This window comes from Solanum stenotomum, chromosome 2 (genome assembly GCF_019186545.1).
Source record: "Solanum stenotomum isolate F172 chromosome 2, ASM1918654v1, whole genome shotgun sequence".
Lineage (NCBI taxonomy): Eukaryota > Viridiplantae > Streptophyta > Magnoliopsida > Solanales > Solanaceae > Solanum > Solanum stenotomum.
Window position 1 is genome coordinate 6,349,594 of NC_064283.1, and position 14,600 is coordinate 6,364,193.

The 14,600-nt window shown below is 35.5% G+C and overlaps 1 protein-coding gene and 1 long non-coding RNA gene across 13 annotated transcripts in view; one reads left to right on the forward strand and one right to left on the reverse strand.

The window, feature by feature from the left end:
- LOC125855270 (uncharacterized) overlaps nt 1–8,758 on the forward strand; it is a 27,035-nt gene extending 18,277 nt beyond the window's left edge. For 2 of the 9 annotated variants that reach the window (XR_007445472.1, XR_007445466.1), the window contains 3 exons: nt 3,398–3,719; nt 5,781–5,843; nt 8,387–8,758. This is a non-coding gene — a long non-coding RNA (uncharacterized LOC125855270). The remainder of the gene's footprint in view (nt 1–3,397; nt 3,720–5,780; nt 5,844–8,386) is intronic. The other 7 variants (XR_007445465.1, XR_007445467.1, XR_007445468.1 and 4 more) reach the window with 5 other exon arrangements.
- LOC125855269 (MADS-box transcription factor 27-like) overlaps nt 1–14,491 on the reverse strand; it is a 17,494-nt gene extending 3,003 nt beyond the window's left edge. For 2 of the 4 annotated variants that reach the window (XM_049534977.1, XM_049534979.1), the window contains exons 1-4: nt 14,333–14,491; nt 14,005–14,213; nt 5,553–5,631; nt 1,636–1,697 (exon numbers count right to left, since the gene is read on the reverse strand). In XM_049534977.1, the coding sequence (XP_049390934.1) occupies nt 1,636–1,697; nt 5,553–5,631; nt 14,005–14,186 (323 nt within the window). In that variant the 5' untranslated portion in view covers nt 14,187–14,213; nt 14,333–14,491. Of the gene's footprint in view, nt 1–1,635; nt 1,698–5,552; nt 5,632–14,004; nt 14,214–14,328 lie in introns of all 4 variants that reach the window. The other 2 variants (XM_049534978.1, XM_049534980.1) reach the window with 2 other exon arrangements.
- Between the last annotated feature and the right edge of the window lie 109 nt (nt 14,492–14,600).

Consider the following 14,600-nt stretch of genomic DNA (forward strand, 5'->3'; position numbering starts at 1 on the left):
TACTAATGTTATGGGAAAATTCCTACCTAAAGAAAGAACAACAAAAACAACATGCCCAATGTAATCCCACATTTGAGGTCTAGGGAGGGTAGAGTGTAGCCGACCTTACTCCTACCTCTTAGAGCTAGAGAGACTGTTTCCGATAGACCCTCGGCTTAAAACAAAGCATTTCCAAGTAGTTTGAAAAAAGAAAATACAGAAATGAGCAGTAATAACTACGAAATAATGTGAATTAGGAGTATTTCTGTATTTTCTTTGCATGTATGGTGATCCAAGCAATAGGTCCTATAAAATTCCCCCCATTCTGTATAATTGTGGACAATTATTATGTTACCATTTCAGAAAATAAAAAAATTGTCGACAACTGTTAATATCTGTTGGTTGAAAGTATTAAAAATGATCAGAAAACTTAACACAATCAACGACTCTACCCTCTCTATTTCAAGACATTGATTCTAGTTTCAATAGCCTCCCCCCCCCCCCCCCCCCCCCCCCCCCCCCCCCCCCCCCCCCCCCCCCCCCCCCCCCCCCCCCCCCCCCCCCCCCCCCAACAAAACCCTTCTCCCCTTTTAAATTTGTCGCTTTGATGGGTAGTTTTCAAAAAAGTATATATAAATTGTCACTTAGATAGGATCTCTCCACATTTTCCCAATATCCTCTAAAGAGATGCTCAATATGATTGGTCCTCATTATCCCATTTAATAACATACTTGTCGATGCAGTCACTGGCCAGTTGTAGAATCTGTTCTTGAGACGCAGGGAGAATTTCAGAGGCTCTATTTAGCTGGGAAGAAGCAGGGACACAAGCAAAAAACAGAAGTAACTGGAGAATTGTCCCTGCCACTATTTGGTGGACAATATGGAAAGAGAGGAACCTTAGAGTTTTTGAGAATAGGGAGAGTAGTATGCAACAAGTTAAACTGAATTGCATTTCGACCCTGTGTTTTTGGTGTAATCAAATTTACTCTAATGATACCGTCTCTATCATTGATGTCTTAGACATATTATAGGGATAGGTCGGTATTATTAGAGTTTCCATATGTAAATATGGGTTTCAGTACAACCTATGTACTGTTCTGCAGAAATAGAAACAATTACCATTTTTTAAAAAAACATACTTGTCGATGCCCACAACGGTTGTGTTCCATGTGAAACCCCAAACCAACTTTCCTGGTAGAGTTTATGAACATTCTAAAATCTCTAATTCCTAGTCCCTCAACATTAAAGTAGATAACACCATTTCCAAGACCTAATACTAAACATCAATTAATAGGGGTTCATGTGAAACCCCCAAACCTACTTTTACTCCACCTTTAAGATATCAAGAAAAGACAATAAATTTTTTCCATGTCTTCCCCTTAGCATTGATTACATATTCCCGAATCATTTTCAACACTTAATACTAAACATCAATTAATGGGGTAGTGTGGTAAAATAGCCATGTCAATTATTGTTTTCTTATTGGGTGTGCTAATTCCAAATGTGACTAGTAAAAGTGAATGAAGGGAGTAATTTTTACTTTAATGTCTTAAAACTTACAATGGAGACAAGAGTCCCTGTGTTTGTGCTATAGGTCATTGAATAAGATATTTGTGGAAGTAAGAAATATATCTAACATATGACAAGAGAGTTTACCGGTGATTCTCTTGCAAGTTCTGTAGTTGTTGCCTCAGCATTGCCGCTTCCCTTTGCCAAAACTGCTAACAGGAAATTATATTTTAATACATGGTTTTGGATTATCATAGGACAAACTAATGGATATTTCTGCATGCTTTGATAAAACTAGCTGTGAAATCAATAGGAAACCAAGCCTAGATGCAATGGGTGACACTAAGATTTAAAGTGAGCCGTTCCCCTCCTTGTGGTCTGGGAATTAGATCCATATGTACCCTTAAGATTGTGTAACTTCAATTTAGAGTTACTTCCTTGAGATTGCCACAAGGCGTCGTTTTTATATTTGTTGCTTCCTACCATTAACAATTTTGTTTGACAATATGTTATCAGGGATAAAATTATAAGCTATTGTTGTTTTGGAGGCCTTGAAGTTGATGGTCATAAACTATGATGTCTGGTACAGTAAGGAGTAATTAAATTTGATGTTCTGTAAATGATTAATTACAGTTGTACAAAAAAAAAAATTAATTACAGCTGCGTCATAGTTACCCCGCTTGAAGATTGTAAAGCAGCTCTAGACAAGATTTTCTGTTCCTGGATTTGTGTACCATTGGAAGAGTGTGCTATGAACATGAGTGCAATACGTCATGATGGCAGTATTAACCCCCGAGCAGAATTCTTAGTTATGTCTTAAATTAGGGTGGTCTATCCAGTCTTATTATTAAAAGGAGTCAAGTGCTGCTTCCATGATCAATCTACCAGGAATTATCTTCCAATACCATATCCAAAAGCTCCTTGCTGTACCTGAACTTATATGTGAACATAGGAATGATCTAGGTGTAGGTTAACACCAGCTGTCATCTTGGTAGATATTTGACAAGAGATAGTGTGCCCTAGCAGACGATTTTCAAGAAATGGGATTCACCGGAAAGAAATCATTACTACCTCTACCACAAATTGAATCTCCTTGTTGAATTGGCATGGCTCAAATGATTAAGATTCAGAAGATTTTGTTTAAGATTTTGACACTAGTTAGAAGGGGGCCGGAGGATAAGCAGCCTTTGAAGTCCCTGTCATACTAGAACTTTGCCCACAATAGAACCTTTACACTGTAAAGGTAATTTAAAAGATGGCCAAATTTTCAAGTACAGCAGGATTAGGCAGACTACTAAATCCTTGAAGTTGATAATGGTGATCGTCAGTAAAAAGGCAACACGTGGGTTTGTTTTTCCAATCATGTACCCCTCTCAAGAGCATGAAAATCCTTTCTTTAATTGCTCTTGCAGGAAATCAGGCTGTGTCTGTGTAGAATCTTTTTTCGCATTAATATGCAGACTGTAGGGGTTATATGAAAATTGTTTAGCTGAAGTGTTTTTGCTTGATATGATACAAAATGCTTCTAAGTAATTGTGAAGTGTGAACTATAAGACAGCTCTATCCTGAGCTATGCTGTGATTGCTCGACAAATTAAAGCCATAGTCCCTGATCTATTCTTTTATGTGACCTCTCTCCAGTTAAATCTTGAAAAGGTGAAGTTTTGTTACATTTTCAATGGGTAGCATTTCATGCCAGATAAGTAATAATGGAATACTTAGCTCCTGTTCTCTGTCAATGTATTGGATTGCCCATGGTTTATAAGACACCAGTTTGGATGAATGTTTCTATTTTCTCATAAAGCATCTTCCTTCCATCTTAAATATTGGTTTTCAAACTTTAGCCTCCATTCCAGCATCTTCAGCTGTACAGCTAACTGTTAACTATAAGAATCTTTTGCTTCTTGCAGGATTCTGTTTTGTCTCTTCGCTTTTGTCCCTGTTACCCTGCTTCCGTCTCCTAATTTTATTTCCCTTGGAAACACAGTTTGACCTTTCCAGTAGAGTTGGTGATAATATGAAACCTTTAAGATCATTCCCTCACTTCTTCTATTTTCAGTTTTGACCCAACATATGGCTAGACCGACCATTTGGACAGACAAGTGTTGAGTATGGCAGAAAGGCAGGGCAATGAGGAATCGTTGTACCAAATTCAAGCCAAGGAAGTGAAGGTGGATAAGTTATCTGATTTATCAAGGGATGAGAATTCATTTTTCTCTTTCCACTTTTCTGGTGAGAACAAAAGCAACGTACTTTAATGTGCATTTTATTCTTTTCCTAAACTGTCAAAATAGCAATCTGAGTGGTAGGATACTACAAACTTAGGACCAGGCTCGTGCAATCTAACCAGATCACATAGAAACTTAGAAGTGATAAAACTGGAGGACTCACATGGTATAAATAGAATTAATTAAATCGGAATAGTGTAAATTCACAGATATATTATCAATATTCATTTTGACTCTTTCTAGCGTTTTTGTTGTTTTCCTTTATAGTTAATATTTTATTACCATTCGTCTACCCATATAACCAGTCATGTAGATCAAACTAGGTTTTTGACTTGACTAGTCACTATCCCTCTTATTATAAGATTCTCCACCCTATGACTGACATTCCAACAACATACCCAATGTAGTCCCACGGAGTGGGATCTAGGGAGGGTAGAGTGAACACAGCCCTGACCTCTACCTCAGAGCCCAGAGGTAGAACGGCTGTTTCCAAAATTCTATTCCCCTTAATCATAGGTGCTAATATCTTTTAAATCCTTTTCACAAAGTCATATACACAGAAGTATACCATAATTCATGTAAGGAACTCTAACTAAGCTTTTATTGTTAGAAAAACACTAGACTCTTGGGAGTTTCTATGGACTAAAGAACCATAATCATTGAGGATTTCAATTTTGACATAGTAATTAATAGTTCTCTAGACTATAGTATAAACCTTTAGAATAATTCTCAGTAAAAATTATCTTGATAACACTTTTGGACTTCATATAGACTCCTTGTATCTTGGATAGGAGTTGAGTCAAACTTCTGTTACAGGTTTAATACTTGATTGTTGCTGTTTCTATGAATAAATTATACTTATCAAAAACAATGTTAGGATTACATGCCACCTTGTACTAGAACTCACCAGAATAATTGACAGTCATCTGAAATGAGTTGCTGGAATAGTGACATTTGCCGTAAAAGGTCTTATTCTTTCTCACAGACTGTTGTCGATGTAGCCAAAGAAGTGTCCTTACAGCCCATAGGGAAATGTTTTTTCTAATTTAGGGAGAAGTGATATGGTGACACAAATCTCTAGGAATAGATGGTTGCCTGAAATACATCAGTGTGGTGCCTCAAATGTTCTCTGGAAAGAGCTATGGCTCCTGAAAAAGCACAGTGCTGCCTAAATGATCGCTGGAAGTAAGAATGGTACTTCCTAGAATGATCAATCAGGAAAGAGATGAGTAATAAAATCTCCAAATATATATTCACTTAGGTTTCTACAAATTTCCTAGAAGCCTAATACGCCCAATAAGTAGGAGAAGAAGATGAAAAGATATTCTTGTTGGCACTGGTTGGTAATATCAAGAGGGATGCTTGTATGAGGGAAGTTTTTTTGTTTCTATGGTTTCCTATATTTATCATATAATCACTAAGAATATTTTCCATATAATTCTTAATGATCCTCTTAACTTTCATCTATAATATAATCACTAAAATATTCTCTACCATTTAATTATTCTGTTAACTTTGAACAGAAGTTTTACTTATTATAGTGGTGTTTGGATCAATTTGCTCGCACCTTGACTATCTCACCAAAAAGCTTGCTGCAGCCTACCTTACAGATGTCCAGAAATCAGCTCACCATGGTTGAGTAGATATGCGTATATTATGTGTTATAGAAGGTCTTGAACCTGAGATTTTAGGTTGTTAATTCTATGCCTCAATTACTCAACAAGTCCCTTGGTATTTCCTAGAGTATGTCCAACAACATGAAGTGGTTATGATAGAAAGCTTAGCTATGCATATTTTTCTTTGAATAGTTGACTGCAAATTAACCAGTGAAACTTACCCTAACCTCAGAAGTTGGAGTTGCCAATTGATGATTCTCCTCCTTTGTTTTGTTGTATCTTTCAATCACCGACTTCATGCTGTCAAAGTAAATATATTCAGAAGTGTCTTTATTATCTACTTATAAGAAAGGACGTAAATAGAACAACGCAGGTAATATCTTTTGCAGCCTCTTATTAATCTGATGGCTGCAATTCTGGTATTTGATTCCTTTTTCTATGTTTGTCAGTTGAATGGACTTGGGAGTGATAGCACACAAAACGTTTACAAAGTGAATGGTACTGTCTTTAAGGTATGTCACTGAAGTCTATTTTGCTCCTTTTACTCTACTTTCATGTACCAATCACCAAGGTATGAAATACTCATTAGTTGTGGCTGTTGCCTTCATGCTTAATATTAAAGCAAAACAAGAGAGATATGGTGAACATGCTCTAATGAATATATCTAGCTCTAATGAATATATCTAAGTGTGTTATCTTCATCACACGTTATTTCTGTAGGCATTGTCTATGTTGCTTCTCAATTCTATACTAGTTATTGAATGTTGAAACATACAACCTGACTTCAGACAAAGAATAACAAGGGGATATTTCAGGATGAAAACCCAAATGTTCAAGTTTTCCCTTACTAAATCGTATTGTTTATCCAAACTCCATTCTGTTGACCCGTCTTAGTTTTCAAAATAAGACTCCTTGGAATACCTTCAACCCACCCACCTCACTCAAAAAAAAAAAACAGATAAAGGAGAGAATTTCTTAAACGTGACTAGTATAACATAAATGCATACTAGAGAAAAGATGCATAACGCTTACTGCGAGTTAAGGAACTAGCAGTAGGTGGTTGGGGTAAATAAGGTTAGTATTGGGATCCGATTATTGAATATGATAAAAACCAAAGAGGCATCCAATTTCTTGGGTCAAACTTTTCTTGCCCTCTCTCTTCTCCCATAAAATTAAAAACAATTGTTTAGTTGTAGAATGGTAGTAGATAAAAAATACTACAACAACAATGACATGTCAACAATAGCAAGTTGTTAGCCATCAGTAGGTAATGACTAAATGAGAAATGCTTCATGAGATGATGATTGAGCAAATATGTTTAGACAAGAATGGACATGCTGGCAATCAAGATTGCTGCACGAAACGGTTGGAGCAGCAAATTTCTTGGGTGATTTGCTATTTCAGACTTCTCTGTACAACTGGAGGACAGTATTGGGTTACCCCTGTTTTGGGATGTTGGGTACATGCAATAATTTATTTTTGTGAAAGTTCCCTGAGAGGCTGTTTATGGATATATAATGATAATAATAATAATAATATTAGAAGTTATCTAATAAGTCTAAAATCTATTCTCAACTAGTAGCTTATCACCTCTATAGATCTTTTTCTTCTATTATGCCTAATCGTTAGCTAAGTCTGCATTAACACCATGCATTTATAGGTCTTTCGAGACTTTCTTCCATGTCATTTTAGATTTGCCCATCTCTTTTCAACACTTTCACTTACTATTGTTTCACACCAACGAATTAGTGCATTTGTAAAACATGTTCAAACCATCTCAAGTGAACTTGGATTGTATCTTTAGCGACCCAACATTCAACCACCATATAACATTGTACGACTTATAGTTGTTCTATATACTTTTTAACTTTCAATTTGGTAGGCATCCTTCTATCACATGTCACTTGATAGCACTTCTTCATTTCAACCATCCGACTTTAATGAGTAACACCTTCATTTGTAATTTCATTCTCTTACTTCTACTTATGCCAAAACCCTTGCTTTCTAAAGTTTTTCTCCATAAGCCAAGCTTTTGGTTTGACACCCTTGCTAGATTTGTCAATTAACACAAATTATTAGCAAACAGCATACATCATGGGACTTCATGTTGTATTGCATTTGCTAACTTGTCTAGACTAGGGTAAACACGTAGGGGATCATTCTCCTTGGTGTAAACTCATTGTTGTGGGAAACAATTCCTGCGACTATTTTCACGCTAATGACAGCTCCCACACGTCCTTTAGGGCATAACTTCTGGTACTCTAAGCTGCTATCTAGAGACTCAAAAAAATGGTGGACAAACTGATAAGACACTCATTGGTAGATAGATAATGGATGCAACATGAAATATTGATGGTTAATGAGGCAAGTACATTGTTAACTAATCAAGCTATCTGCCAAATATACCAGTAAAAATTGAAAAGATGATTGATGCTTTAATAAGGAACTTTATCTGGCAAGGAGATAGAGATAAGAGGTGTTTTAATCTAGTGAATGGAAGGGGGCTTGGGCATAAAAAACTTAAAGCGAACATAATTCAAGTTTTACTAAATGAAAAGTGAATAATTATGGAGGTATGATCTAGGAGAACAAACTCTATCAATGAGGGTCATCAACGTGAAGTATGAAAATGGAACATATGTGTATGGAGAACAGTCATAGGTCTATGACCTTTCAAAGCGGAAGTTCATATTAAAGTGGGGGATGGAAGAATGATATTTTATTTTTCTGTTTTGGTGTAACGAAAATCTTGCAAATAATTCGAATGTTGTTTAGAAGTTTTTAAGTTTTAGAATCCTTGTAGGAAGAATCAAGGATACACTTTTTCTTTTCTTTTTTCCAAATTGTAAATGTGGCACCCAGCACTACCATCGTACTGAAGTTTATAATATTTGATACCTTCCTCTATAAATGTTAGTGCAAACATACAGTCAAATGAACAAAAGGTTTTTGTTGCCTTGTCATACATAAAAGAGTCGATGCTCCCAAGTATCTCTCTTACATTGTTCCTCCGCGACAATAACTTACATTGTTCTGACATTGTTCATGGTTCCAGGTCATTGCTGAACCAACTAAGAGAACCTTTGATTGAACACAACTACAAGAAACAAAATGAGGTGGCGGATCAACTTGCAAAACAATATGGACATAGGATGCATGATAATATAATACATTTTACTGTTTCTCCTTTGTTTGACTTAGCTTTCAAGGCAGACGAGCTAGGAATTACTTCCTATAGAAGCACTACGGTTTGCAATGAAGCTAAATCGCTGTCTCTGTAATAGCACTACCTTTTTTTTTACTGGGCAAACATTACGACACGTGTGGTTTTAAACATGTCAAAAAAAAATTGTGATACAAAATATGTCGTCAAGGGAACAAATGACAAGTTTTAATTATATTAATCCAAAATCCAAATGTAGAAATGAGTTTAAGGAAATGACAAGTTTTAATGAGTCAGGCTTTTTCATAACGAAGTAGAAGGAAATATTGTTACACAAAATCAACAAAAGGAACAATAAAGTGTTCCACAAAGTGTCCAGTTTTGGGTTTTTTTGTCTCAAAAAAATTTATAATTCCGCTTGATAATTTTATTTTAAAACTGAACTTGAAAATATTTGCTGGAAATAATTTATGTTGGTCATCAGACATTAGTAATAGTTCCTAACGTTTGCCTGTTAAGGTAGAACTTCTGGTCAATTGAAGTAGTTCTACCTGTGGATTCAAGATGTATTCACGTTTGGGCATGTCTTATCGGCAAAAAATGGAGCTTATATTGATGGGCAATATGCAGTAGTTCTAAATTTTATATAGCTTTTATCAATTGATCAAGTTTGCTATCGTAAAATGTCCAGACTCTTTTAAGTGTAAAAGTTAGAATTTATATCTAATGGTACCATATCTAATTAAATTCCAACTTTTCCTTATATAAGACAACTTTTGGTCAATTGAACAGGTTTACTATTTTGATAAATTATGTAATGGGCAACATATCTAAATTTTTACTTTTGCCTATAAGGCAAAACATCTGATCAATTTAGCAAGTTCAATGTCTTAAAATCTCCTAACATGATGCCTTACGAGGCAAAATTTAGAATTTTCTGAAACGGAGGCTATTTTTTAAAAAGAATTGTTCAATGGTACTAAAAAAAAATCAAGACCACCCTTTATAGAAGCCATTTTTGTAAGACTTTTCCTATGGGGATAAAATATCAAGATCAATCCATCTTTAGGTCCAATTCTAAACTTGACCCAATAATTTGAATTGTTTTGATATCACCAAACGCGGTAAGTATTTACCTTAACACCACTACACTTTTCTATTCTTGTCAAATATTATCACATGAGAGAACCTTACAACATATGCCGTATGAATTCATAAGTGGAATCTGAGGTAGAGAGGTTGTTTTCAATAGACACTCAACTCAAGAAAAGCGTTTTAAAACGGGTTTGCAAAATACAAGAGTGAAAGCAGAAGCGAATCTATACTCTAACTAATATATAATATATCTAACTTGATAGGATGATTTTTTGTATAACATACTTGTATCTTCTGTATGTATGAGGGGAAATTTACGACTCGATAATATTAACTTTGTTCTTGTTATTTTGTTGGATTAATACAATTTTAGGAGATTTAGATTTTTAAAAAAGTTAGTGGTAATCCTAGTTGGCAGCTTAGGTGGAAGGACCAGTCACACATGGCTTGCCATGTCATTAAAAAATTAGGTAGTAAACTTTTGCGGGGTATTTGTGGTCTCTAGAGATAACAAAGAGGGTATTTTTTAGCTCAAAATGTAACGGAGGGTATAAGTGGTCTATCTCACATAGTTCAGGGGCAATTTTGACCCTTTTCCGTTATATATATATACCTAATTTTATGGAGAGACCACGAGCTCAAGTTCCCCATGTTTAGATTATAATTCGTCATTGATGAGTGAAAGAAGCTCTAATAAAAATACCAAGAAAAGAGAAGTATTAAAATAAATATAGTAAAGTTATCTTAGTCTCGTTTTTCTCATTTTGTCTACTAAAATGTCTGCACATGCTAAGCCCATGCTAAGCCTCCTCATTTCTACTACTTTCATCTTATGTGATTTTTGACATGTCAATGCTCTGTCATATACAACATAATTGGTCTAACAACTCTATAAAACTTACGTTTAACTTTGGGTGGCACATTCTTATCACATAAGACATCGGATGCGAGCCTTCATTTCATCTACACTTCTCCAATGCACGTGCATTGTTGTCTATCTCCCCACTTCCTTAGATTATTGTCCCAAGATACTTAAAGTTTTATCTATTAGTGATGACTAATAAGTCATCCTCACTTCCATATTTGTCTCATTTGTTACGTCACTGAACCTGCACTCGAAGTACTCTGTTTTAATCCTACTAAACCTTAAACTTTAAGTCTCTAGGGTTTTAGAACTCTGATCTAATGTTAGCTACGACATGTCTTGTCAATCAATACTATGTTTGCAAATAATATACATCATGGTACCTCCTCTTGAATATGTTGTGTCAGTTCTTCCATCACCAAGGCAAATAAAAATGAGCTAAGAGTTGATATTCTTGATGAAATCGCATTAAGACTAGGAAGTATTCAGAGTCTCCTCCTATATGCCCTTAATCGCTCTAATGTATGCCACATGTACATTTCAAGACTCCAATCATGATCTCCAAATAACCTCCCTTAGGACTTTGGGATGTGCCTTTTTTAGATCAATGAACACCATAAGTTAGTCTTTTTTCTTATTTCTATAATGCTCCAGCGATCTCCTTAAAAGATGGATAAATTTTATAGTTGATCGTCTTGGTATGAATCCGAATTGATTCTCGAAAATAGACATATTCCTCCTTATTCTCATCTCTACCATCCTCTCATAAACTTTCATTAGTGTAACATATATAGTAGTTTGATATTCCTGTAGTTATTGCAATTTTAAATATCACATTTGTTCTTATACAACAGAATCATTTTACTCCCTCTGGCTTAGAAGACGGAATTTCATGAGATGTAATAGAAGTCGTAGTGATAAAAGTAGGACTAAGACTAAATGACTCAAAACTAGCATTGAAAGTAGGTCCCTCTTCAGCAGTGCTTTCTTTCACAGCAAGAAAGAATTGAATTAGCCTCGGAGAACTGAACTGCCACCTCCATTCATCTAGCATTAACCCCCTTAGGACAAGTAGCTCTGATAACAAATGTTGAAAAATGGGGTTGGAGAAACACTCGCAATCATTCAAATTCTTTCTTGAACACAAGTGAGGCAACAATTCTTCTTTGTTCCACTTAACTTGACTTACATAATCAATCATTCTCTTTGAAGATAAGTGGGGAATATTTTCTTCCACCAACTTATCTTACATTTTAGCTTATCATAGCTAGATATTTATAGGAATTCTTATAACATGTACCTATTCAAGTACATGTATCATGACTAGTTCTAAGTTTTTCTTGTTCCCTAATTCATGAATAAAAGCATACATGTATCTTAACATTGAATTCCTAATACATGAACTAAGTAAATTCATGTAGCTGGGATAAATCCAATTTACCTTTTTAACAAGGTTGTCTTCGATTCTTAATCTCCACCATCTCTTAGCTGAAAATAAGGAATGAATATCTTAAAACCAATTCGCCCTACCACATCACCTTTCTCTTCCTCATAAGGATAACACGTTTAATCTCATGAGCTCAATGATATTGCTTTCTTTCATACTGCAAAAGAAATTAGAAAAGCAAGTTTCTATCTTAATGAGCACGGTAATTAAAGGGGTGATGGCAACAAGCAAGTGAAGTGTCTCGGATTGTAAAACATGCCTAATGATGATTGCTTTTTCCCCGTGACAGCAGCTTACCTTGCCAGTCACCAGCCTTGTTCAAAACTTTGATTTCCATGTCAGTAATATAGGCCACTTTCTTCCTACACTGTATAGGGAAAATGAGAACTTTGAATGTTTGTAACCATACCATGTCCTCAATCTTCCTATACTTATAGCTTCTTCTGTCTTTGTAGTCATACGTATCGAAATTAGTCTGCTATATGTTAATTTCTTGTCATGAAATTTTGATTATCTTTAAGCACCTTCATGACCATCTTGACTGACCTCTTATCCCTAGGAGTGAATAAAATTAGATCACCAGCACAATAAAAATGGTTAATTCTTGATCCCTTACTGCTTATGTAGAACAAACCATTATAACTGCTCTTGTTATTAAGTTGATTGAAAGCTTTATAAAGGGCTTCTGCAGCTATGATAAAGAAAACAGTAGATAAAGAGTCCCCTTATTTAACTCCCCTAGGGAAGTTAAAGAAGTCATCTGTTGTACCCTTTATGATGACTAAACAAGAGTTTCTTGACAACAATTTGTCGATAAATCAACAACAGCTAATAAAGAAGGTCCAGGAGAGCCTGTGACAATAATACCTCCTTTATTGTGTTCCTTTCCATCTATGATTTCTTGGGTTAATAAGACATTTCAAATTATCAGTCTTCCCCTTACAAACCCAACATGATTCTCGGAGATGAGCTTGCGTAAAATGGGGGTCATTTTGATAGACCAAATCTTTGAAATAAATCTTATTTGTCACATTACACAAACTGAATGGTTTCAATTGTGAGATGGGAGAGCTTACTCTAGAGAGATCGACAAATCTACCCACACATGCACTATTGAATCTAGAAGTGCCGTTGGTCACCTATATATACCTCAATGTGCCTTGTAATAATATAATCAAAGGCCCATGATATATTCCAGCATGCATCTCATTAACTTCTGTCAACCAAAAACTCTTGTTGTTTAAATAACTGTCCGCCCATTAGGAGTAGTTTTAGGATGTGAATGAAAAGAAGCCAAATAATTATACACATTGTATGATGAGTATGCATCTCTACTGCTAGCCCTTACGTTCATCTGGTGCTAGTCTTTAAGCACACTTTTATGAAACTCGACCAATGTGCTTCTATGCATAGACAAGATTAACAATGAGAAGCTGTCTTTGTTCTGTTCATTATTTCATGAAAACTTTTCTAGCATTGATCATTTTAGTGGGTGTGCATACAACTATATGCTCAATATATTACACTATATCGAAGTTTCGCCAAGTCCAGCTAACCTCAAATTATACATCAAAGTTGTCATGAACAGAACCCCAAGCAATTAGCCCATAAAAACCAGTAAGCAAGTTCAATAGCAATAGTACTCTCTCAATGCACTACTGACATAACTAACACCAGCTAGCCTCATTCTATACATTCACTTAGCTTAAGCGGAACTCACTATCCACACATTTTCTCACCCAGTGAGCTCATACAACGCAGTCATTAAACAAACTGAGCGACATTATAACAAACAGAAAGCGTGCAATAAAATGAAGCACAATTTCGAGCGAAAAAAGAGTAAACAAAGCATTTCGACTCTCACATAGATGAGCTCATCCTACTTAGTAGATTTGAACTTCACTAGCTAGAAGAATTTATTTTACACTATATTAGCATCTATAATACCACATTATCCAAGTCAAACTTACAAAATTGAACTATTTAGCACACAGATCTCGTTAATCCACATAACTAAAACATGAAACTAAAACTTCTGAAAAATTCATAAATTGATAATCTATAGATTACAAAAAAATAATACTCGTAAATAGCGAAAATCACCTGGTGCTTGAATATTCATAGAGTTTTCCAGTACTGGAGAAGATAATGACTCCGGCCTCCGCATCGCACAGAATCGCTAGCTCCTTCGCCTTCTTCAACAATCCATTTCTCCTCTTCGAGAACGTCACTTGCCTGCTCGTCGAATTATCGATCCTCCTTATCACTATCTTTCCTCTCCCCATCGCCGATCTCACACACACTCTCTCTCTCTACAAATACACAAAATTAGCTAGCTACAATTACACACAACTGCGTGCTACATATTCAATTCCTCAAATATGCGAAAACAAAAAACCAAAAAAAAAAAAAAATGTATGTTTACACTTACCAGAGAAATTGAATTCACGAGAAGAAGCAGAAGAACAAATCAGTGGAGGAATTTTTCCAGGAAAAGGGAGAAAAAAAGTCGCTGTTGATGGAGAAGACAAAAGGAGACTTCGCAATCGTCGTTTTGGGTTCAGTTTTTTTCTGATTGAATTTGCCCATATAAGGAAAGTGTGTCTATATATGAAAAAAGGTGAAACGCGTTGGGGTTGGGTTGGGGGTTAAACGGGGGTGGGGGTATTAGGGCGTTTCAGAAAAACCGCTATTATACC